This window comes from Chaetura pelagica, unplaced genomic scaffold (genome assembly GCF_000747805.2).
Source record: "Chaetura pelagica isolate M959 unplaced genomic scaffold, ChaPel_1.0 scaffold143, whole genome shotgun sequence".
In the NCBI taxonomy this organism is placed as follows: Eukaryota; Metazoa; Chordata; class Aves; order Apodiformes; family Apodidae; genus Chaetura; species Chaetura pelagica.
In genome coordinates this window covers 1711905-1738655 of record NW_009952701.1, presented here as the reverse complement: position 1 = coordinate 1738655, position 26751 = coordinate 1711905, and the positions used below count along the sequence as shown (strand labels likewise).

The window sequence follows — 26751 nt, the reverse complement described above, 5'->3', positions numbered from 1 at the left end:
GGAAGAGTCACTAAGCTCCCCTCATTCTGTTGGTTCTGAATGTTGTCGCCTTTTAGAAAAGGATCTCTGACTAATATTGATTTGTTGAGCAATATAAAAAAGAAGAGTCAAGCCTGACATTGCCTAGAGCCACTGCCTATTGGTGGTCTTATTCCAGAGGAACTTTCTTGATTGACATGAATGGAAAAGGACAGGAAATGATGGTAGTTCTGCTGCTCATTTTCAGTGTCTCAGTGGACATCACTTTTGTTTTATAGGCAGAGATCTTACTTCTATATGTGGAGTGTGGAGATCTCTGTGGAAATCCTTTTATTTTTCTTCCTCCCTTGTTTTCTCTTGTCCTCACCCCGTGAATTGCAGTGTTGTATTTCTTGGTGCCTGATCACCACCAAGGTCACTGGGATATCCACAACTGTAGCTGATTTTAGGCAGTTTTAGCTCTTCAGAGGCCCAGCACTGCCTGAAGCTCACAGGTGAGGTAGTGTCATGAGGGGATTTGTAGTCTTGATAATGTGACAATGTCTTCCATTGCTGGCACCTGTGGAGCATGAGTAGCTGAGCAATAACTGAACAATATGGGTCTGGTGTTTGGAGCTTTCCCATAGTTTCAGATTTCTGTATGTCAAGAGGCTGAATTCCCACCATACCTTAACTCCACATGAATAGGGGACTCAGCCACTCTGCATCCTAGCCCTGAGAAGGGGTGTCACATCCCTGCTGTGTGGCAATGGCCAGAGACACTCCCAGAACTATAATTACATTGGGACCTACTCAAAGGCTGATGGCTGGGATGTTCCAGATGACCTACTGTGTTTGTGCTGTCTACTCATCACATTGATAACTTGTAATGCTGTTGCCCTGTATTCACCTTTATTTGCATCATCTTTCTGAAGATAAAATGAATAAACCCCTTGTCTGCCCTGAAGGAAAAAATCAGAGCTGCTAGCAAAGATACCACTGTGGGGTCTTTGGAGAGAGAGAACCAGAAAAAAAACCAGCTTGCTGGAGTCAGGGCTAATCTCAGCACTGAGAGCTGAAAGCTCTGCCTTGCCTTGGTGCCAGAGAAAAAACATTTGGTTTTGGCATAAGAAAAGCAATGCACACTGCTGGTGCCACACCAAGGGTTCCTTTTGGGACATAGGCCTGATTTTTCCATTCCTAGACATTTGGCACTTTGGTAGCTCCATTAGCACCAGTGAAATCAGTTCTGGTTTACACCACTGTCAGGAAGATTAGGATTGAGCCATGTTTGAGCAAGGCAAGTATTTCCTTGAAGTACTGGATTAACAAGGGCGCTAAATGTGAGCATGGGAGTATTTAGGCAATAAAATGTGTTAGACAGTGTGTTAGTGGGGGATTCTAACACATCTTGGGTGTTGCTGCAAGGCACCTGTTCAGAAGCTGAGTAGCTTTAATTACTTGAGAGATGCATGAGGCTGTTCCACTGCCTCAGCAGGCTGGGAGGCAATTTGCTTTGTATGTCCCATGGCCTCAAAACCAAGGGAATGAAAGCAGACGAGTCTTTAAAAAGTGATTTAGTCCATTAAAGAGCATTTTGGAGGTTTCCTAGTTTTCTCTCCTCCCCTTTTAGCAAGAAATAAATGGTTCAGGTTGAGGCCTTTTCAACTCCATGCAAGAAGGTCCCTCTCGTCTCTCCTGGTGATGAGATCTGCACTGTTTTTGTGTTGCTGCTCCTGGTTAGATGAGCTTGATTCTTGTGGCTGCAAGAGAGATCTCTCCAATATTTGTGTATTGGCTTATTAAATATCAGGGGGGTTCAGCATTTCGGACCACTGGGTCATGAAGTCAGTAGTTCATCCTCCAAAGCACAGTCAGGAGATACCCACCCAGGCAAGCACACTTTTTGAGCTCATTTCCTGCCACCCAGTGTCTCAGTGTAAGACTTGGTGGAAAGGACTGGTGGCAGGGCCTCCTCACCAGCCTTTGCTGTGGTCACAATGACAATCCATCAGAAAGCTCTCTGTATTTGTCCAGTCTGTGTACCCATTGCCCATTTTGCAAACACATTTTAAATCCACAAGCATGATTAACATTTTGTATCTACATATGTATTCATTTTCACATTCACTGGTCTCAGATTTCTTACCCCTTCCAGCCATAGACATTTCTTCTCACATGGGCTGCTACTGTTGTTTTTTTTTTTAATTACTGTAGTAATGTTATCTTTCACAGCATTAATCACTTGGGTGCATATCATTAGCAAGAAATACTCTTTAAAAACAAGTTTCTAATTAAACCCTGATTTACCAGCTCTCTGCCATACAATTGTCATTCAGCCAATTTATTTATTAGTTTTGCCATTTGGTTTCCTTGATAGCATTTGGTTTAATATGTCCCATTCTTTCTGAATTAACTGACTTGTTCTCCCTGTCTTAAAGCAACATATTTATATTGACACTTTATTAGGGAAAATTGCAACCTCTTACCAAGAGAGAGCGATTACCTCTTGTATTCTTAAAGTGCATTAAATTAATTTCACAGTGTAATTGAAACCAAGGCAGAGGGCTCATTAATGGTTCCTTATCTCCTGATACTCATTTCTACTTTCCTTAAATGTGAGTTCTTGCAAATGAAAGAATGGAACTTTAATAATCATTACAAGGTTTTTATTTTTATCATTTTTTCCCTTTTTTTTTCCCCCTTGTGCATGCTGCCTGGGAACCATTTTGCTTGCTCTTAGCAGTAGTAAGTAGGCAAGAGGTGACCACGTGCAATCCACCCAGCCTCTTGAGCACAGGTGATTATCAGTTCAGGAAAAGGAAATCTCTTCACACTTCCAGAGGTCTGAGCAGCTTCAGGACTTCTGGTTTCACATTTGGTTTGCATGGGTAAATGCTTTCACTGTTACTTTCACTACAGCATAATGGGGACACCCCTTGTGCACGGAAGGGAACGTTCACCTGTGCAGAGGGTCATCTGCAGGTCCAGACACCACTTCTACCTTCCCAGCAACACTTGAGCAGGACTGAAGAGGCCCGTGGACCCCTTGCTGACCCTTTGCAGAGGCTGAATATCTCTCTGAGCGTGCACAGAGGTGACCTTGCATGTTTGAATGTAAGTAGCTATGGCGTTTTCTGAGGCTGATTATTACACTTACTCTTAGACAGCTGAGTCCTGCCGGTGAAGAAAGGATGACAGGGAAGTGACAACCAGATTCTGTCAGTCCTCTGTATAGAAACTTCTGCTGAAATTGTTGCAGAATCGAGCCTCGGTGGTGCTGTGTAAAGTCATTCACAGATCACTAGTGGAGAGGTTCAGAGCTTCTCAAGGGTTTTGCTGTTGCCATCAGAATGAACTTGAAAATCTGTGGGTCATAAACTTGCCTTGTTGTGTATAAAACTGGGACCAGCACCATCACTTCACTCCAGAAAATTTAATTATGAAGAGGGAATCCCATTAGCTTGCAGAAGTAGTTTCTTCTACTGATGTGCATAGAATGACTTACTGGGATGTGAGACAGTTTCTTCCTAATAATACAAAAGGGACAGGAAAGGAGGGTTAGTAGAAGGCTCCAGGCAGACCTTATAGCACCTTCCAGTGGCTGAAGGGGCTCCAGGAAAGCTGAGGAGGGACTTTGGACAAGGGCAGGGAGTGACAGGATTTGGGGTAATGGATGAAAACTGGAAGAGGAGAGATTTAGGTGAGACATGAGGAGGAAATTCTTCACCATGAGTGTTGGTTCCTCAGGTTGGGGATGGATTTCAGGATTGGATGGATTTAGGAATATTCATCTCCCAGTGCTGTATTCCTATCTAGCTATGACTTCCTTGCCCAATAATTATTTTAACTTCTCATCAGAGCAGCTGTAATGATACAGGGGCAAAAAGATACTGGGACTACTGTGAAGTTCAAGTGCCTTTAAACTTGAGAGAGATGATCCTGATTTTTGTAGTGCATCAGCAAGGAAAAAGGGAACTCCTGGGAGTGCTTAACAATCCTGAGACCTCAGAAATGAACCTGGGTCTGAAAAGTGACCAGTGAAATCATGGGGTGGGAGGGGAGACTATGAAAAAACGATGGAAAATGAGGATGAAAAAAATTCCTACCATTCACACATAGTTTTGCTGCATATGGGAACTGTTCATTTAGCAGCTCTTGCCCCCTCAAATTTGTTTAAGAGGGTTCTGTTGTTTTCTGAAGTATATTCTGGTTTTGTAGACAGATAATGTATTTTTTAAACAGATCTAAACCCATTTCAAATCTATTTGTCATTGCATTTTGTTTTCTGATACACTGGAATGTTATTCCTTTGACAGGTTTATTCTATTTTGTGCCATTTATTTCTGTGGGTTTTCTCACACATTTTAAGTTAAATGCACAGGAATGTTTTGTTGTTTTTTTTTTCCTTTCTCCTGAACAAATCTTTGTCTTCTAAGAGTTGTTTTTTTAGCATGAGTTTGTGTATCAGCATATTTAATTGTTAATAACAGACACACTTACTTTTCTGCTACTGAAAAACACTCCCTGCTGAGAAGACAACTCCAGCTGGCTGTGCATGCCAGCTGAATCCAGTGAGCATCTTTATTTTCACCAAATTTGGTATCGAGATTTACTCAGAGGGACTTAAAATGTTGACTTGATGGTGTCCTTTAACCCAGGGAGCTAACGAACCAACTTAAAATCAGTGAAGAACCTGGTGCAAAACTCTGAGGCCACAGATGGATAGAGTTTGATAAGCTCAGCCCAATTTCCAGAGAGCATTGTCTGCTCTAGAGCTCTGCTGCACTGACAGACCCTAATTTTGGGCTCCTCAATTCAAATGAGCAACAGGAGGGGAGAGATTGAGACAGGCAGTTTAAGGTAAACTTTGGGTTTAACAACAGTAGCCTGCAAATGTCATCTCTGTAATTCAAAGCATTCACTGCTGGGATGTACTGCTTCCCATCAAAAAAGAAGGGTCTTTAGGAAAAGCAGAATAAAATTGATTATTGCTGTGTGAGCTAAGTCCTCCTGGTACCAAAGCAGGCATGAAGGCTGTTGTCTCCCTTCCAGCCCCTGAGAGGTGTGAAAGGATGTTGTTGGCCACGTGCTGTGCCTGGTGGGTTGTGCTGTGAGGTTTCTTTGCATATGGACTGGTAGCCAGGCAAAGAAGGGGTGGGGGGAGAAGGCAGTAGTTGGGCATTAAAGGCAGAAGTGAAGGTCGAAACAGAAAATATTTTGTTTATTTAGTTTGAAAGCAAGGAGCAACGTGTGATGACTTACTTGGGAAATTCAGAGTTGTTTTTTTATCCCCTCACTTCTGCTTGAAGGTTTGCAAGAACTGAGTGTCCCCTGAAGCCTTCTGGACAGAGGCTGAGAGATGGGGTGGGGGGGAGCAGCCACCAGTGGAGAAGCAGGAGGAGGGCTGTTACATTTTGGAGGACAGCACTGCATGTTCCTAAGCTCTGTGGTTGCATCAACTGATTTGGGTAGTCAGTAATTCTTTGTTTCCTGGTGTCTGGAGACGCTTTCTAAGGTGTATCAGCCACTGGTAAGCTACTGTGGATGGCTTAAGAAGTTTTTCATAAACAGATTATCATTGTCAGTGTCCTTGAATAGCACTTCCAAAGGCATGACAACCTCAAGGCTATTACAAACACATTATGTCTCCCTTTCCTTAAAAATATGTTTTCAATGAGCCAATGTTCAGAAACAGGGTTATTATTGCTGCATTAGCTTCTCAGTTTCTTCCAGGAACCGGACACTTAAAAACTGTATGGTAGCATTAGGATATTTGACTGTCACAAGGAAAGTAAGTGTGGAAGAGTGTGTTTCATAATGCTGTTGTAGAGGAAAAGAAAACTCTTCATTCAAGACATGTCTAAAAGTGCAGCTTCAACTTGGCCAAGTACAGAAAGTTTCCCTTTATGTTATGCAGCACACGTAGAGTGTGCATGCACAGACTCCCTAATGCACTGGCCAGATGACTCTTTTTTTGCTGTAAAATGGTGAGTATCCTCCTTTGCATGCTGCTCAGCCAGCTCGAGGGGACATCTGACCAGGCATGGTTTCTGTAGGCCACCATGGTACTTCCAGCACCTTTGACCAGCTGGACTCAAATCAGCCTTATTTCCATAGTCATCTTATACCACCTCTGGACTTTTTTAATTTCTGCAGCTGGTGTGGCTGTGGATTTTTAATGATAGCCATGATGAGAGCAGAGTGGCTGCTTAAAGGGGCCTGCCTGGTGCAAAGGTTAATTAGTTTTCGTTCATAGGGTGGGATGAGTCTATTATAATCTATAGTGTTGGCATGCACTGGAAAGATTTTGCCTGTATCAGTTAACACGTTGATATCCCTGTGTCTGTGTAAGATCATAACAAAATTAAGTCACATCTGTAGATTTGAACTTGTGATAAAGGGAACTTTTTTTTTCATTTTTATAATTTCAAGCTCATTTCTAAATAGCTCTGCAAAAATGGAGAGTTAAAATGGAAACATGATATCACTCTCTGAACCATCACCTCACTTGTAGGCATCACCACAGCTGCTCTTTACCTGAGCTGCTCTTCCAAATAAGTGTAATAACCTTTCTCATTCTTGGGGGACACGAACCTGCCTTTAGCACAAATTAAGTGCTTCTGAAGAGAGAGGAATTCAAAAGGAGGAGAAATGAAAAGCGTTTGTGATGGATTTGCCTGGAATCTCCAGATTCAATTATTCTCTTACTGCTATGTTTTTAATTCTCACTCAGTTTAGTAATGCTAATTTTGATTCCTCACTGTGTTTAACCTCATCCTCCTACAGATTCAACCTGTATGCCTGATAATCCCTTGTATAAATTCTGGTCTTTCTCTCCAGGACTGCTTTGTTTAGCTGCTCTCTCTCTTCAGAATGTGGTTAAAAGGTTTTGGCTCTCATTCTTTCCATTCTTTTTGAGCTTTTTAAAAGAAATGACTTTATGTGCAAATATACTGTTGGTGGTATTAATTTCTTCTTTTTTTTATGAAGTACAACAAAGAAATAGACCAAGTGGATTCTATCTTTCAGATTTGATAAACTGTTTGACTTTGTTGGCTTATGATATGCAGAAGTACACCAGCCATGGGCCTAGTTGGTTGGTGTTTTTAAGTCCCAGTACTTCTGTAGAAGTTTTGCAAACTAGTCTGTCTGCCTCTGCCCATGCATCAAAAATAGTACAGCCAGAAGGCCAAGAGAGGTGATTCTGCTCCTCTACTCTGGTGAGACTGCACCTGGAACACTGTATACAACTCTGGAGCCCTCAGCACAGGAAAGACCTGTTGGAAAGGGTCCAGAGAAAGGCTACAAAGATGATCCAAGGGCTGGAGCACCTCTGCTGTGAAGATAGGCTGAGAGTTAGTGCTCTTCAGCGTGGAGACGAGAAGGCTTCAGACAGACCTTATAGCACCTTCCAGTGGCTGAAGGGGCTCCAGGAAAGCTGAGAAGGGATTTGGGACAAGGGCAGGGAGGGAGAGGATGTGGGGTAATGGATGCAAACTGGAAGAGGAGAGATTTAGGTTAGACATTAGGAGGAAATTGTTCACCATGAGGGTAGGAAGGCACTGGAATAGGTTGCCTAGGGAGTTTGTGGATGATCCTTCCCTGGTACTGCTCAGGGTGAGGCTGGATGAAGCTTGTGCAGGCTGGTGTAGTGGGAGGTGTCCTCCCCGCAGGGTGATTAGAACCTGGTGATCTTTAAGGTCCCTTCCAACCCAAAGGATTCCATGGTTCTATGTGGTCAGCTGATACAGAGGGCTGCTGCTGGGTGGTGCTGGCTAATAGGAATTCCAGACAAAGATGTGAAATGCGGCCCTTTTCCCTTTATCTGTATGTTAGCATTCTTAGAGGAACCTATCTGTCCTCATATTCGTATACTGGAGACTGAACTTCAGAGTTATAGATATAATCAGGATCTGAAAACATAAGGGAAAACATTTCTACATGCAGAGATGCTTTAATCATTCACAGACCACTCACATATAAAGCATCATAAAAAAAATCATTAAAAAATAACAGAAAATCATGTTTACAAGCATTTTGAGAATAACTGTCTTTTGAAAATAAGCCTCTAGGTCTGCTAGGAAATTTTACATTCTGCATGCTGCCTGCCCATTATGTGCTACAAAGAAATTACTCTGATTGAGCAGTTCATTTTAACTCATAATGACCTTGAACCATTATTTTTCATTAATTTTTCTGGGTTAAATAATACTCTGAAGTAATTTTTCTGATTAGTTTTTGTTTCCAGAGTGGCTTGCTGGCTGAAGAGACTGTGCTCTTATGTGTTAAAAAATTGAAACCAAACCCAGTCATTGCCAGACTGACTTGTCCCCTTTTCTAGGCTTTTCCTATCAACTGGCCATGGCTGAACCTCCCATTACTTGGGTTGCTTCTCTCATTTTGTCCTCCTTTGTTTACTCTTGCACTGCCTTTTTCTTACTCCAGGGCATTTGACCCAGCTGTTCTTGGAGATGTTTTGTCTCCTTTCTCTTCTCCTTCTGTTGTGGCATCAGATGCTTCTCACTCCTCTGGTGACACAGCTCCTGATGTGTGTGGTACCACTGTTATTGCAGGATTTTGTCCTTTGTGCCTCACCAGCTGGAAACCTCACATAAATAACAAATTTTTCCTCCTCCCTATGGCTCTTTTGAATTCTTTTTCCTGTTGGCTACAATTCTTAATGCAATATTGTAATTGCTGCTTTGAATAAATTAAAAAAAACATGTTCCAAATTACAGTTTATGACATAAGTTTTATAGAAGAGACTTGTATTATCAGTCCTACTGAGCTACATGCACTCAATACTCCTGGATATTCTTTAGTGTGCCACCTCCACAGAGGTCACTTTATATCTGATGGCTTCTTGTTTTCAAATACTGTATATGTGTGTACATTGCTGGGTGAAAGAAAGATTGCCAAGGTATCTTTCACTGAGCTGGTGTTGCTGTTTCTCCCTCTGTCCCCATCTGTGAGAGGCTGCTTGGAGGTGACACAGGGTGTCAGTCCTCAGCCCTGCTGCTGGGTGCCTGTGGTGCCAAAGGTATATCCTTAATCCTTCTAGAGGTATAAAGTAACATAGTTTATTACTTACTTTGCATGAGCATTAAGAGATTTTAAAGTATAAAAGACTGTCAAGGAGTGTATAACACTACATTTGAACAGTTGCTGGTAAGTGAGTGGTTTTTCACTGGCATTTTGAGAACTTTCTTCTCTTTAGTTATGACTGGCAAAAATGTGAGCTTAGGCTGTTGAAATCACTTGCAAACCATCTCCCAGCTCAAAGTAATCCTGTCCTTGTGGACAAAGACACTTGCAGAAGATTCAGAAATCTTTGGAAAGATTCAACTCTGGAAAACAAACAGCAGCCTTCTATACTGCAATCCATTTTGGATTTCAAAATTCTTGTCCTTAAGTTATCAGCCACTGCAGGGCCAACTCAACCCATGATCTGAAGGAAGGAGGAATTGAAAAGGTTGAAAGCTGCGAGGAGCTTTCACAGTATGAAATCAGGTTTCCAGTAGCTGGACCTTACTGAACTGGTCTGGGATTTAGGTGTCTAAAAATCCACAGCAGGATAGCTGGATTAGACCTTGGATGCCTGAGAGTGATTTACTAAAGAAAAAAATCAGTCCTTGAGGATCAATAGCCCTAACTTCTCACAGGGTGATGAGACAGGTGACTCTGGGAAAGAGCCCTGCTCTGCTCTCATGGCGTCACTGCAGCATCTCCTGAGCAGCAGCTCCCACCCACGTGCTGGGTGTTCTGTCTCATGGCAAGATGCTGGATCTCTGGTAATCTGGAAAGGGGTAGAAAAAGCAAAGTAAATGAGGTTGGTGGGAAAGGACTGAACCTTTGAAATAGCTGAGTGTAAAACAGAGTGCTGCCTGAATGCTGGTGCCTGGGAAAGTCAGATCTGCACCACTGGCCAAGTTCTGGGCAAGTGCATTTTGTCCAGTATCTAAATGTATGGCTCTGAAAGCAGCAGCCTGGTCTGGTGGATAATGCACAGCTAGGGAGCAAAGAGACCTCCAGTCTTCACTTCTCTGGCACTGTCTTCTATCTTTTCCCTTCCTTATTAAGAAAGGAAGCTTAGGGCAGAAAACTGTCCTACTTCATGTTAGTGCAGTGTAATGGGGTCCTGGCCTTAGTGGGGCCTCTCGGTGCCACTGAAATACACACAGTAATAACAGTAGTGACCTGTTCTATATCCTATTATTTCAGCATCCAACTTCAGTTATGAGGAGCAATCTACTCCAGGAAATGTGGTGGAAGTAACCACCAGAAAATATGGTTATAGTTTGTTTTCTTTCCCTTTTAATGGCAGCAGTATAGAAACATTGTTTTACAGAAGGAGAAGGGTGGCCACTCAAGCAGGGTAGTGAAGAGTTTTCCCAGTGTATTTAAAGACATTCATATGAAATGGCCATCTGGGCAGTTTTATGGGCTTCTGTGCTCAGGGGATTTGTGATCTGTCTGAATGGCTGGGAACAGAGAAGCAAAACTGAATTCTAAAAAAGTGTTACTCTCAGGAGGAGCAGAAGTCATCTCCTGCAAGCACAGTAAGTGCTGACAGCCCTTCTGCCATACCAGAAACCTTCTTCTTACTTTACAGCTGGTGGTGGTGCAGGTGGGAGTACAACTACCCACAGCAGGTACAGGTATCTGCAAAGAAAAAATACACCAGAATGGCAGAAAACCAAAAGACTCTTGTGGTGATGTTTCATTGCAAAGCTTGAAGAGTCCAAGGCCCAGGAATTTACCAACACTGTCACATTATCAATTCCCAGGCACTATTAGCTGAGACAAATTGCAAATGGTTGGACTAGTAGCCTAAAGGAATTGTTGGCCTTTGCCAAGACAGATAGAAAGAGTTACATAGAAGATTCAAGTGAATCAGTCACCACAGTGTGTAGGTGTCAGGATGGATAATAAGGCTTTATCACCCAGTCTACAATGGGTTGAGAAATATCAACTAAACCTGCACTTGACCACACATTGCCTGTAGTAACAAGCAACAGCCTGGCAAAATCAAACTGATCTCATGGATCAGAGGATGGAGTTGACAGCACTTTCTTAATTTTTTTAAACGTAGCTCACAATTCAGGAGAGTGTTCAGATGGTACAAGAATGGAGAAGAGGTTCTGACTGCTGGTTGTGGTAGAAAACCATTCCCCAATGCCTGATGTTTCGGGTCATAGAACTAACTGTGACACAAGTGAAGGATAATTTGAAGTACTTCTGAGTTGCACTTCAGACATATAATTTTAGCTATTTTCAGGGCAGAATTGTAGCTTTGCCATTCCCTTTGTTGTGTGATAGTGTTAGGATTGCCTGCATGGTGGCATGTAGCTCACCTCTTGGACAGATAAGATCCAAGATTGCAAGAGATGTTGTCAGGTAAAGATGGTTATCTGCAGCCAACACTTACTTTATTTTCATGCTCAGGAGTCCTGTTAATGCATTTTGGATGTGTGCATAGAAGTTGTCAGTGAACTCTTAACCAAATGGGGAGACTGGTGAATACAGCAGAGTAGTAGAGTTGACAGGCACAAAAAGCTGAAAATTATGTGTTTCAAACAGCCAGCATTTTTACTTGCTAAATATTGTGTTTTACTGTGGCCAACTAGATTAACAGCTTAGTTGTAGGAAAAGCGAAGTCATATTTTATCACTGCATGTGGTGAGTTTTGCATCATTGTGCCGTTGCTCTCTATGTACTGTTCAAGGTAGGCTGAGAGGAGAACATAACACTCTATTCCAAATTAGATCTTCATCCTTGGAAGTCCATCAGCTAATGCTCTGTTTAGAACATATCAGAAAGCCCTTTAATGCATTAAAGGGTTTGATAATGGTAACCACTGGGACTCAGGCTTGCAGAGAACCTTTAAAAGCACATGCAGTTTAACACATAGCAAATGAGCAAGAGAATAACCCAGCGAGGCTTTTTACTGCCTCACCAACACAGAGACTTGATCGATTATTATCTACCCAAGTAAGTGACTTCATGAACAGCAGTGACGAAGCTTTTCCTGAAGGTCAGCAACACAGAGTTGTTAAAAGAGCAGAGCATTACAGACTTCTGATGACTGCACTCTGTTTTCACCTTTAATTCCCTTTTCCTACTGTGTTTAAACTGTAGAGGAAGACTTGGTTAGCTCCAACAGCAAAGGTGAAAGCCAAGCTAAGACTGTGACTTCATCTAACATGAATTCATTTAATTTCATCAAATGTAGCAGTGGTATTTTTAGGAGTGGTTAAGTATATCAGGAATATAATAGATAGCCTTAATTATCCTTTAGCCATGACACAAATCTTGTGGAGCATTCTAAATCTAGCTCAGTAGTTTAAGGTATATCTGGAAAAATTCTGTGCAGCAAGTAGTGAAGTGAGCAGAGCTAAGGTGTAGAATCAACACTATACAAACAGTCCCAGCAACAGGGGAGAGGAGAACACTCTGCAGGGTCCCTGATTATTGCAGGGGCAAAAGACCCTGAAAGCCAAACCATCACAAGGGACTAAAAGAAGAAACACTCTGCAGTTACTGTTCCTAAAGATGTTTTATTTTTAGGTGTGTAGATTTACTCTTAAACAACATACCAGATAGAAATGATGTTGTCTTGCCTGGGCTGTAGAAGAACTGGTGTATGGAATACACAGGATGATATGGAGGGAACTCTGTGTGTTGGGCTAGTGCTTTTTTACCTGCAGAACTGTCCCCATATGTCTACAAAAGCCAACCCTCCAGGAGAGTGGGAAATACAAATGTGTGTTGATTTTAAAAGTAAAGAAGTTGATCCAAGTACTGCTATGGGATATGTTACTCCAAACTTTTACATTAGTTATTTGGCTGAGTAAGGTTTGCACCTCTACTAAAGCCATTTGAGATGCAAATTATAGGTGGTATTAGTTCTCCTGCTCCTGGGTGTATGCTGAGTGCTTTGGAAGAGTAAATTCCCCATTACAGTATAATATGATAAAATATTAGTTGCATTACACTGGGATTTTACACCCTATTATTGCTCTGAATATTATTGCCCTATTGCTGCTCTGAATTCTCTCTCATTAGCCCTTATTAAAGGCATATTTGGTCAGATAGACAACTGTCAGTTGCAATTTAATTGCAAATATGTTGTTAGGCTTTCAAATAAATATTTGTGGATATAAAGTGGATCACTGCACAGTTTTTCTACAAATTCTCTTTTTATTCCCTCCTTTCTCTCCCTTCATCTTTTAAGGAGCTTCTACCCAGAATTCCAATGCAGTGGAACCAGAAAAACAAGTTGACAGCACCGTGAAAATGGCTGGAGTTATAGCTGGTCTTCTGATGTTTGTTATTATCCTCTTGGGAGCAATGCTGACCATCAAGAGAAGGTAAGTTTCTGCTTTGCTTCCATCTTGGGCCTTCTGACTAAAGTGGTGTCACTTCAAAAAAGAAAAATGAATTTGATAGATGAAACATTCCATTTGTGTCACAGAGGGCAGCAGTTAATCCCTATGTATGTAATGCTAGCACTAAGAAGTTGTAGTCCCAGAAGAGATGACTGTTCTGGCAGGAACTACATGAGCAGCAAAAGAATGGTTGTTACTGCAAAGAGTTGATGATAATTAATTGATAATTCAGGAGAACAGATAGCTTATGACAAAATGTGGAGAAATATAAAGCAACTGGGAGGCAGTGGAAGGGGGCATGTGAGCCTGCACAGGTAGCACAGGGGGGTCTAATAGAAGATAAGAGTTCTTTCTGAACAGGCAAGAAAAATAACGTCTTAAAATAACGTGATCCAAGGGGGGGGTTTTGCCCAAATGAGTCTTAGTAAGACATGTTTTCACACAACCATTTCTTTACACCCAGTGTTCAGTTGGAACATTCCATCTTGCTGGGGGTAGAATCTTTCTAAGAGTTAGCTTCAGTTTACAGGGGAATGAAACTTGGAAAAGTCATGTATGGAAACAAAATCTGTTCAAACGGTTCATTTTGTGTGATTTTCCTTGGGCCACTTGCACTTCTGATTCGAAGTGTAGACTATTCTAGTTGCTACTGTTTGAAGAGCTCCACATGTACAGTGCAACATCCTGATTCAGAAAACCACTTAGGCAAGGGGTTTTCTTGAGAAAAAGATGGATTTTGTATATATTTTTACCAGTCCCACTGCTGAAGTGAACCCTACTTCAAAACAGCAGCTGGATTCTAAAAGAAGCAGGAGCTGGGAGCCTGGCAGCCCCTGTCTAGGGTGCAGGTAGTTTTGCAGGAGACAGCCTTGATGATTTTTCTTGCTTTGTGTGAAACAGCTCAGCTTTCCAAGCAAAGCTCTGTGCCTTTGAGATCTCTTATATTTGTGCTAAGGTGTCATACATTTCCCAAAAACTGGGAAGCAGTTAAACCTAGGTGTGATCTCCTCTATCTTAACCCAGAGCACATTTGCAAATGAATGTGCTACAGGTGCTGGGCTGCAAGGCTGCACTTCAGAAGGATCTTGAGAGGCTGGAGAAATGGGCTGAGAGGACCTTGTGAGGTTTAGCAAAGTCCTGCACCTGGGTGGGAGTAACCCCTTGCAGCAGCACAGGCAGATTTACAGAGCAGGACCTGAAAGTCGTGATGGACAAGTTGGTCAGGAGTCAGAAATGTGCCTTGGCAGCAAAGAAGGTCAATTGCATCCTGGGTGGTGTCAGCCAGAGAGCAGCCAGGGAGAGGCCAGTGCTTATTCCTGTCTCTTTGCCAGTGGTGGGATTGCTCTGGTCATGCTGTGTCCAGTTTGGGAACCCTCAGGCAGGAAAAGCACTGATAGATGGACTAGATGTCCTTTGAGAAGCCTGTCCAAATGATGTCACTCTGCAAAACCTATACATATGTCCTGTGAATTCATGTGGAATTAACAGAAGGTGTGGGCAACGTGGACTTTGAATCCAATTTGTGTTGTGTGCAAAGATTGCAGATTCTGTGGACAAATATGCATGTGTTTTGTAGTCACATCTGCTGCAATTTTGTTCAGTGATAAACCCAACCAGTACAGATGTCACTGATTCTTGTCTCCCAGGAGCTTTTCAGTTCACAAACACAAAAACTAGGATGCTTCCAATAAAAAACAGAATCAGAGCTTCAGGAAAAACTGAGCTGGTTTTCTGAAGCTCTCATCCATTCCTGTGACCTTCCTAAATATTCCTAAATCAAAGCTTTTATTTTCAGCTTGGAGCATGAACCTAGCAAGGAAAACTGTCAGAGTGATGCCACATCTGAGCATCTCAGTGTATTTCAGAAGGTATTGAAAGTTTTAGCATTTCTGTCTGGCAATGTGGCAGTATTAGTATATACCATGTATACTGCTGGGCAGAAAATAAGCAATGCTTTTTCATTACGACCAAGAATTCCTTCTACGAGAACAGTCTTTCTGGGGTGTATCCTGCCAAGAATTTAATCAGAGAGGTAAGGATACTGTTAGGAAGCAACAGGCTTCAAACACTAACTAGGAGGTGATGCTCATAATCTCTATATTTTCTTAGACTTTCAAACTTCACATCAAACTCATATTCCCAAAAAGTCCACCACAGCTTTCAAAATAAAAATGTGGAGATCTTACTGTTACACATTGAGATTGCTGCCCATCCATTTTTGGTATAAATTTGAAAGCAGAGAATTTCTCAGAGGTGGAATTAAAGTAAGGTTGTGGTTTTTTTTCTCCAAACACTGTGGAAGAGTCTTCATCATTCTCATTCTGATGAACGTGCTCATGTGGAGATGTCTGGATAGAAATCAATGATCGAAAGTGTTTGCTTAATCTTCTGGCTTCCAAAGGCAACAGGAAAACCAGCAAAAGGCCAAGTTATCAATGTGTAGGAATCCAAAGAAGAAATAAATAGTTACAGCTGATACAGATTATCAGTTTTTTTGCCTTTTTAAAATATATTCTACATATGCATAATACAACAAACTTTTATTAGAGGTCAGGAAGAAACTTAGAGACTACATTCTACAATTTAGTTAGCATGTATAGAAAATAATTAGATTTTAACTTCAGGTTGTTTTTTTTCTGATGCATCTTTAACTCAGATAAGTAAGTGATGGGGAGATCTATCAAGATCTAGATTTTTCCAACATTTGATTTTTAAGATGTTTTGACTGTCAATGACTGGTGTATTTTAAGTTGATATCTCATAAGCAGAGAAACAGACAAATGCAGAACTGAAAACACTCATAATGCAGAGCAAGTTCTGGAGTCTGAGGACTCGTGCATGATATAAAAATTCCCTGGCTAGTGCTGATGTGAGCTGACCCCCAACACAGGACACATGTTCTTCTGTGGAACTGGGCTGGCCCCAACAGCAGCAACGTTTAGTGAATTTGGGTGTGATGTCCCATGGACAGAACTTTGCCATATCTGCCTTTGCCATAGGCTCTGTTAACCTGGCTCTATTTCTTGAAAATTAAAATTAGAAAGGAGACAAGTGGGAGTAATATGAATATAAAGTCTCCCCTTTTTCTTTCTAGAGCTGGAAAATTACATTTTCCTGTCTGTTTTCCCGTCTCCTCATGCAAAGAGACAAAATCATTGCAGTCTGTCTCTCTCTCTGCCTGGCTGCTGTCATTTCCAAGGTTACCCACTGGAATACACACTAAGCAGTAAACTGGCTCATCGACTTCAAAATCGTCTCCCATTTAGAAAGTGTAACAGTGCAGAAGGGTGTTCTGGAGGTTTGCTCTCTCCAGGTCTGCTTAGCCCACCTCCAGCACCCCTGAAAACCTGCTGATGGCATCAGTTCTGGGTCACCCTTGGATGGGCATCACCAGTCACATCCAGTTGAGGCTTGGGGTGGCAGATGGACAAGTGTTCCCTGAAGATGAGCTGAAGCCTGTCGGGCTCATTTCATTTGTAAACTAATGTGGTTTGGGACCAGCTTTTCTAAGAGGAAAGGCCTCTTTGGGCTACAGATTGATTTGAGCTCCTGAAAGAGCACAGCTGAAAACTTGCACTTGTTGGAGGGAACAGTTTAAAAACAAAGTTCTCTTTCTGTTTCACAAACAGAAACATGAGAAGCTTAAGCTATTGCATTCAATTCTTACATTAACCTTACTTTGAGAAGAGTTCCCCTTTTCTGTTCACTAAGGCTAGTGCCTCTGTGCACAAGACAGTGTGGTCTCACAAGGCAACAATGCAGAAAAAGAATTTAATCTGAGAAACTTGAGGCCTTCTCTTCAAATGGAGCTGGGAAATACCACAGTGACATTTGTTCATGGTCCTGAGCATCATGATCCACTGGTAACATGAACAATACTGGATTTCCTGAGCTAAGCATTTTGTTACCCAAGGAACAAAGACAAGAAAGAGATTAAAAGAGAAGTCAATGCTAAGAGAGTCAGACACTGGTTTGAAATTAGGATTAGATCAGCAGAAGCTGCTTTTTGTTTCTGAGAGACACCCCAAATCAGCATTCTTTTTTTCAGCTTTTCATAAGGCCTGGGCAAGTGTTACTCAGTTGCTTAGTTTCAATAGATGATATTGTAAAAACTCTAGTTACTGGCAAATTTTGGGAGGCTGCCAGTGTTTTATAGGGTTTAGGCACATATGTGAAGCTAAATTAAACCAACTAGAATGTTTATGCAGTGGAAAATTGGGGTCTGATTATGTGTTTGTTATCTAAAATATTCTAGCTGCTTAAAGTCTGCTGAAGTTTCTGTATGAGTGTATCTATGTATAAAAAAATACTGTGTCTATATAAATTTATGTTTTAAATATGCCTATCCTACAGTATCTAAAATCAAAACCCTTAACAAGATTTGTTTTTTGGTTTTGGGAACCCAAGAGCTACATGTTTGCAGCTCCAATGTCATCATACATATATGGATGCACAAATTCCTGCAATGTAATTTAGCTTGTTAGTTTACAGCTGGAGATCAGTGCCCACTTGAGGGTACTTGCCAACATAGGGCATTACTGCTTTCTTTCATTTATAGACACATACCTTGAAATACCTCATTTTTATTGTATCAAAACATTGCTAATTCTTAAAGGAGCTTGCTTGTTTGTGTTTAATCTTAGTGAGGCATGTTTGTGTAACAGAGAATACAGGACTGGATAAAAAAAACAAGCTGAAACACAAAAAAACCCAAGACATTTTGAAACTGCTTTTCTGGAAATAAAAAAAAAAAGTCCTTTGAGTTTGTCCCTTAAAAGGATTAGATTTTGGTCAGTTCTGATTTCATCTGGACAGTTTTAACTCCAGTGGCATCAGGACTTGCATTTCCCTGGCGTGAAGAATGTGACAGTTTTCAGGCTTGTGCATTTGAGCGGGTGAAGCCTCTACTGACCCCTTTAAGTACAAGACTGAATAAATAGGATGAGACAGCCTGTCATGGGTTCACTGGAAATAAGTTCTTTAAACTGCTGTTGATAGCAAAAAAGGAGATTTGGGGCTATGTAGGGTCTAGGATTATGTCCTTCTATGAAAACTCAGCTCCTCGTTCTGGATTAGGATTTAGGTTGTTACCTTAAACTAATTAAATAAAACCCAAAAGCCTCTTGAGCAGAACACTCCCAAGGTAGAGGATAAATCACCTTCAGGTTATTTGCACATTCAGTGCCCCGTGTCCTTTCCATGTCTGCATTTAAGGCAGATGACAGGGAGGGTTTTCAGGTTGTGTGATACATTCTAGGATCAGGTCATGTTTTTAGTGATCCATAACTCTGCCCAATTTTAACAGTTTGGAAATATTTCTTAAGAAGCCCTTACTTTAGGTTGCATGTTTGGGGAGAGTTTGAGCCAGAATGGCCTGTTCCATTTCAAAATATAATCCTCCCTTTTTTTGCCTTAATTTTGTTATTGTTATAGAAAAAGTCTTCCTGGGCTTTCCTCTGTAGCCTTGAGGGATACACAGCTTTCTAATGAGAATAAAGAGTCTAGTGTGATCACATATGTCTGCTGGCTGAGCCATGGGAAAACCAGAAAGTGCAGGAAAATGCTCAACAGAGCAGTCACAGTTGATAGTGCTGGGTGAAGCCTGGCACTGGCATGGCAGAGGGCTTTAATTAATGGAGTAATTTTGGGGAGCTACAGGTTCAGTTGTATGGATTTTCCACATCCTGATGATTTTTCCCTTTGTTTAGAGGTTCAGCTCAGTGGTGATCACCTTAACTGGGGCATTCCTATAGCATGTGGAATTTCTGAGTTTCAGCATGTTAAAAATACCTTCAGGAGTATCTTGAAAACAGGGTCATTCAAGTAACTTGACAAATATTGGGAATCAGGCTGGAATGTCAGGTTTATAGCAAGGACCACGACCAGTTGAAACATGTGATTTCAGAGTAATCCTCTTGGACATCTGTGAGTCACTGTCCTGTACCCAGTGTGTGCAGGGCCAAGAGGGCAGCTGTGCACAGAGGGGAACTGCATCAGAGCTGGCATCCCTGTGTGCTGATCAACATTGTGTTTGGAGCAACCATAAAAGTGAACACTTGAACCCTGCATTTATATTTGTAAGGGCCTCCTAGTATTTGTAGACTCTTCAAGGACTGTTGTGCAATAGGTTGAAGTGTGTATTTCATTGTTTTTCACTGTTTTGACCATGGCTGCTGCATTCAAGGCTCCCCTCTGCCTGACTGTTAACCTGTAATAACATGTGCTGGATCTGTTGTGAAACAGCCTTTCAGAGGAGCCCTTTTCCAGAAAAAAAAAAAGTCCTTTGAGTTTGTCCCTTAAAAGGATTAGATTTTGGTCAGTTCTGATTTCATCTGGATGGTTTTAACTCCAGTGGCATCAGGACTTGCATTTCCCTGGCGTGAAGAATGTGACAGTTTTCAGGCTTGTGCATTTGAGCGGGTGAAGCCTCTACTGACCCCTTTAAGTACAAGACTGAATAAATAGGATGAGACAGCCTGTCATGGGTTCACTGGAAATAAGTTCTTTAAACTGCTGTTGATAGCAAAAAAGGAGATTTGGGGCTATGTAGGGTCTAGGATTATGTCCTTCTATGAAAACTCAGCTCCTCGTTCTGGATTAGGATTTAGGTTGTTACCTTAAACTAATTAAATAAAACCCAAAAGCCTCTTGAGCAGAACACTCCCAAGGTAGAGGATAAATCACCTTCAGGTTATTTGCACATTCAGTGCCCCGTGTCCTTTCCATGTCTGCATTTAAGGCAGATGACAGGGAGGGTTTTCAGGTTGTGTGATACATTCTAGGATCAGGTCATGTTTTTAGTGATCCATAACTCTGCCCAATTTTAACAGTTTGGAAATATTTCTTAAGAAGCCCTTACTTTAGGTTGCATGTTTGGGGAGAGTTTGAGCCAGAATGGCCTGTTCCATTTCAAAATATAATCCTCCCTTTTTTTGCCTTAATTTTGTTATTGTTATAGAAAAAGTCTTCCTGGGCTTTCCTCTGTAGCCTTGAGGGATACACAGCTTTCTAATGAGAATAAAGAGTCTAGTGTGATCACATACGTCTGCTGGCTGAGCCATGGGAAAACCAGAAAGTGCAGGAAAATGCTCAACAGAGCAGTCACAGTTGATAGTGCTGGGTGAAGCCTGGCACTGGCATGGCAGAGGGCTTTAATTAATGGAGTAATTTTGGGGAGCTACAGGTTCAGTTGTATGGATTTTCCACATCCTGATGATTTTTCCCTTTGTTTAGAGGTTCAGCTCAGTGGTGATCACCTTAACTGGGGCATTCCTATAGCATGTGGAATTTCTGAGTTTCAGCATGTTAAAAATACCTTCAGGAGTATCTTGAAAACAGGGTCATTCAAGTAACTTGACAAATATTGGGAATCAGGCTGGAATGTCAGGTTTATAGCAAGGACCACGACCAGTTGAAACATGTGATTTCAGAGTAATCCTCTTGGACATGTGTGAGTGTGTGCAGGGCCAAGAGGGCAGCTGTGCACAGAGGGGAACTGCATCGGAGCTGACATCCCTGTGTGCTGATCAACATTGTGTTTGGAGCAACCATAAAAGTGAACACTTGAACCCTGCATTTATATTTGTAAGGGCCTCCTAGTATTTGTAGACTCTTCAAGGACTGTTGTGCAATAGGTTGAAGTGTGTATTTCATTGTTTTTCACTGTTTTGACCATGGCTGCTGCATTCAAGGCTCCCCTCTGCCTGACTGTTAACCTGTAATAACATGTGCTGGATCTGTTGTGAAACAGCCTTTCAGAGGAGCCCTTTTCCAGCTATAAAAGGGAAAACATCATCTCTTCAGTTAGAACTGATTGCCAGGGCTCATTTTGTGCTGCTGCTCAAAACCATATTGAAATGTTCTGAACTGTATTGTTCAAAACCTGTAATAGAAAATGCTTAATCACAGTGATGCAGAAAGCTAATGCATCCCTCCAGTGATCATCTATAAATATGCAGCAAGGCTTGAATTGTTAATGAACTATTTGCATTTTAGAGTTTGGTGAAGCTTGATTTACCATTATGCAATTTGCTCATTGTCTCAATATTCCAAAATTGTGGTGTTCTTACATTGTCACCTTCCTGTTTATTGTTATTTTTATTAATCTTCCACATTTATTTCAATCCAAAAATCTCAAGGCACTTCCCAGGCAAAGGTAAGTCTCATGATCTGTGTTACTGACATGGCAAAGTTAAGGCAAAAAAGAGGTGTGAGGGGATTTATTTGTGGTGACAGAAGTGGAAACAACCTACTTCTCTGGTGTCCTGTTCAGGATTCATTCCTCACTGACCAATAGCTCCTGAAAACAGTTTAGGAGAAAAGTAGCTCAGTAGAAGAGGCAGCACAAATACTTTGTATATTGAAAAAAAAAATCCTAGAGTTCATATAAATCTAATTATATTTTTTCTTTTTTTCTCCTTTTGGATATTTTGTTCATCTGACTGGCTGTCAATATTTAGAAGAAATGCATATTCCTACTCCTATTACTTGTAAGTATTTAGCTGGGGATGATGTTTCTTGAGCATGCTTATCCTGTGGTAATTTTTTGCTTTGTTGTATTCTTTTACCACTTTGATTTTACCATTCCATTTATCCTTGTCTTTCCAGCAACTTGTGTTTGATTTTCTCCCTTTCATGCTGTTAATACTTTCCCTCATTGCACCTATAACTGTGCCTGCAAAATCATAAGTGTCCCCAGATGTATCAGTTATGGGTTACAGTTCTTCAAATGCTAATGGACAAATACAGGGTGTCCCAAGGGCACATTTTTAATTGTCCATTGTATTTAACCACACTCCAGGGACATTTGCACCCAAAAGTAGTTGCTGGGAATTTCTGAGCCATGGATATAAGCTTTTAAAAAATGTTTCTGACAACTAGAACTTGACATTATCTCAGCAAATATCCCTGTTCCTGGAGCTGCCAGGTTCTGGGTGTCAGTTTAGACTGCTGGATGATGAAGTGGTTCAGATATTCAGATCTAAATCACCTGTCCAGTCCTAATGACAATGCTGCATAATTAAGGCAGTTGTTAAGGCGTGTGAAAATGCTTCACACACCAATAGCTCCAGAGCCATCTGCTGTCTAAAGGCTGAGGGGCTGGAAAGTAATCGGGGCCAAGCTGTTTCTGCCATGATAATAGCTGTCTGAGGATCAGAAGGAGGAGAGAATCAATGATCTGAGAAAGGAGTCCTGAGGAATTGAGTTGGATGCTTTTGCTGCCACTGGAGGTTTGGGAGGGATGGAGAAAGCAGCAGTCTGCTCTCAGGAGCAGCAGCTGTATGGCTGACCTAAATCTTTCCCTCAAAAGCAGAAACCTGCCAGACTTCTCAGGGCTTGGCATAAACTTGTCAGAAGGGCCACGTCTGCTCTGCCAGCCCTGAAACCTCCTCCTTTGCTGGCTCCTACAGTTCAGCTTTGTCTTGATCAGGTGACTTTGTCCTGTGGACACATCTTGGAGCTGTTTAGCAGGTCAGCATTTTGTCCTCTGCCTGTTTAGTGGAAGTTGACTTCTTTTCCATTTCAGCTGATTTACATCCAAAGAATGGGGCAAAGGAGTTAAGTATGAGGGTCCCTACGTACTAGATTTTGGTTTTTGATGATCTATCAGCAAATAACTGAAAGAGGAAATTTGCCCACTTATTTAGTGTGCAAGGAGCCTGAAGACACCAGCATGAGCCTTGACTTTTCCCAGTTACATAAATGTAAATGCAGAGTAACTCCATTTGCTCTAAACTTTCTACTAGTTCACCAAGAATGGAATCTGACCTTAAGTATTCAGATTTCAAGAGAATACTTGGGGTTGGAAGGGACCTTTAAAGGTCATCTTTAAGTTCAACCCCCCTGCAGCTTAAATAACTGTTGGAGGATGGTTTACAGTGCAGGCACTACTAGCTAGTTGTCTTTCTTGCTACAACCTTTCTTCTTCTGCACATTTCTTATGAATGTCCCAAAAGTGCCCTCTGCTCTGTTCTACTGGTTTTGTTTCCTTACGACCCATCCACAATATTGCCTGAAAAATTCAGTCCCTAGTTATCCATTACAATTTTGTCTTCCTCCAGCAGGCAGTATGTAGTCAGAGTGTTCCCTGATTAATTTCATTTTGAGATTTGTGTTTTTAAAAACATTCATTAAGGTCTGAGTCCTCTGTGACCCTGTTTTATAGCTGCACAACAACTTTACTTGAAGCAGCCAGCTGAGGATTATTCCCCTACAGAAAGCATTAGGATATTGTTAAGAGATCTCTTTGCTGTCTTGAAATGACTTCTGTGGATCAATATACTAGAACTTTTTTTTTTTCTCAAGGAACAGGAGAGCAATTCAGGAAGAGTGAGGAGACAAACCTCTGGAGGTCACTCACACCTGGGGTTTCAATGAGCTTCAGCACCAAGTGCTTTAACAAGATGTGCTAAGGCAGATTTGCACCATGCAGGGTGGCACCATAGAGAAAAGCCAGAGGTATCATCAGGCAAGCTCATGTGTTTGTAGCACCCACTGAAGCACTCAATGGGGGCAGAAATCATGTCTTTCACTAGCCCTGCACCCAAGGATTTTTTTTGAAGAGAGCTCATTCTCAGCTCTGTGCTTACAGTGTCCCAGATACCCCATCAAGCATGAGCTCTGCCAGCTGGAGCATCACTGTGCTGGAGTGACACACAAATAGTCATCACACAATAAATACTTCCACCATCAGGCTGTATGTGTCAGCATTTGTCCTGCTCTCTGATCTGGCAAAACCAAGCTCTTCTGTTGGGTTCCCCCCCATAACACAGTCCAGGTACAAAGGATGTTCCAGTAGTGGGGGAAGAAATCAGGAGAATCCATGAAGGAGCATATGATGAAGGTTTATTGATTTTACTGTTTCAAGTTTCACCTGAAATGGGATGTTTCATTATGATGGCAGATGAAAATGATAGATTGTAAGGACTGTGTAATTTTCAGCCAAAGCTGATAGAAATTACTACAGCCTCTTATGAGCAGAGAGGTTTGATTTAAGGTTATTTGAAATGTGAAAGTAAGAGCTGCAATATGTGTGTGTGTATATACATATAAATAGAATTGGTTTCCCTGCTATGACCTCGTATAAATGCTTTAGTCCTGAAGCAAAATTCAGCTGAATGAGGTACCAGTATTGAAAAGCAGGCTCTCAGGTAGATCTGCTGGCAGACCTTTAAATATGACCACATGGACCACATTGCTTTATTTTTAGAGTCAGTTTCTGGACTTCAAAGTTGTGCTTCTTAGAGTAATTCTCATCTTCTTTCAGATAATTCCTCTCAGCCCTTTGTCATCAGCTATACTGGCATTTCTACTTGGTAGGGACCAAAAGCTCCAAGTTTAACTCTGCTAAACAGTTCTTAATGAGAAGCCTATTAAAGTTCTGGAGAACTTCTGTCATGAGGAACTGATTTTTGCAGAGATGGGCTATAAAGGCTTGTAGAAGTCTCTGATCTGGAGTTCTGCCTTCAGCCTGTCTCGTGTTCTGCTGAAATCCAAGACTGGGAAATCTGATTCTGTAATGACTCTTTTAGTTATTTTTGCATATTTTGTTCATACCAGGTAAATAGTCATGGGATTTTTGTATAGCAACACTTCATGAAAAACGTCCTACAACAGATGGGGAGGGATATTATTGTGGCTGAAAGAGAAGGCCATAAAGATCTTTAACACACTCTGAGAGGAAATATGAGCCAAGGAGGCCTCTGTTCATAACTTGCCAAGTCATCATGCAATTGACATAATTTGTGTACTTATTTTACTCATCATTAAAGCTAATTGTTTGTGATTTGAGACCCTTGGACAGGATTTGGGTTTGTGTTGGGAAGAGAGAGATGGAGAATTAGGATTTCCACTCCTGCTGCAGTCGTCGCATCGCTGCCCCCAGGGTGATGTGTGAACCTTTTCAGAGGAGTTACTCTGTATTTACACCACTCCTGGTGTTGCCTGAGGGCTGTACAGCATTGCTAGCTCTGTCATGTTGCACTTAACTTAAATGCATTGTGAGATAAGACGTGCAATGTGAGATAGAAACCCACCCATACCTGAACTTTTGGGTTTGTTTTTTTCCTAGCTGAAGCTGTAAAATACAGAGAACAATTCATCTGCTTTAGAGGAGTTTTTACATTTAATGACAGACACCTCTTTTGCAACAGTATTTTCAGCTGCAAGAACTTCTATCATGGATTTATGATTTCCTCATCAGGAAAAGGAATGAAAATATTTTCTGTGTGCAGGTTGGGTGTTCAGTTTTCTTTCTTGCTCCTCAGCTGGGTAATGGTTACAGAATGAAATCTAATAAAAAATGATGCCAGACCAGAGAAGTAATTCTGGAGATACATAGATTCATGTATGTACTACAAGCACTCAGTTTAATGTTATTTATAAGAAAAGGGCACTCAATGGCAAATGTGTTGTTTTCCTTTTCCCTTGACTGGCCTCAGCACTGAGGGCAAAATTGGAATGCAGGAAACCTCTTCAACTCCTACCATAAATTCATACCAATTTTAATTGTTCTGGTGGTTTCTGCTACATGTTTGTTTTAATGGGAGAGATTCTGTCAAAGGTATTAAGCTAAATGTATACTTTCATGTTCTGAAATAACAGAGTTTGTGCTGAATTTATTTCCACCATCAATGGGATGTTTGAAAAGTAATAAAATATTATTTTATTTATGGACATGTACCTCTGTAGAACCACATACAAGCAGCAATATGTATTTCCATGGATGGTGGGATCTGCCTGCACAGGTCAGCTTGCTGAATCAGAATTTTCAGAGGAAACTGGTTTTCTTGTTAGACACTGGGAAAATGCAGTCATGAATGAGTGGTTATGCCAGTCTGATGAAAGCATATTTAAAAAAGATACCATTAAAATTCAGAAAGTAGGTCAGAGTTTATCTAGAAGATGTTTGTATGGTTGCTGCAAGCCTAAACATTGCAGAGGGCAGTGTTTGCTGCTGTGTGTACCCCTATGTTCTTACACTTATGGCTCTTGTACCCACCTGTCTTGTCTAAACTTTATATAGTCGTAAGTAAATTTCCTCTACAAATACTGATTAGTCTGATCAGGTAGAGTTTAAAGAGTGCAGCCCTACATTTTTCCATGCCCTGTGTTTGTGTCGAGACAGATTGAGAAGATCTTTGGACTTACACCTACGTTCCGTCACTTTCTTGTGACGTTTGTTTTGTAAGTAGAAGTGGGGTGGCTGGTCCTGGCCCTTCACTGAGCCTGGACTCTGAGGAGCTCCCTTCTGCTCCTGCAACAACCTGTGCTCAGTGTGGTTTCACCATGGCAGGCACTAAAAAAGGATAAGTAAAGCTGCCTCTGTGCTTTCCTGAAAGTGGAGGGTTTACCCTCAGAGCAGGTGTAAGAAGCAGTGAGCTTATGTGCTTAGGTCAGAGAA

General features: G+C 41.4%; 1 protein-coding gene across 1 annotated transcript in view; it reads left to right on the top strand.

Moving 5' to 3' along the window:
- Window positions 1-26751, top strand: part of PTPRT (protein tyrosine phosphatase, receptor type, T) — a gene marked incomplete at its 5' end in the record, with an annotated part of 272054 nt that overhangs the window by 189540 nt on the left and 55763 nt on the right. The window contains 2 exons of the mRNA XM_009994060.1: window positions 13196-13331; window positions 21809-21838. Of these exons, the coding sequence (XP_009992362.1) occupies window positions 13196-13331; window positions 21809-21838 (166 nt within the window). The remainder of the gene's footprint in view (window positions 1-13195; window positions 13332-21808; window positions 21839-26751) is intronic.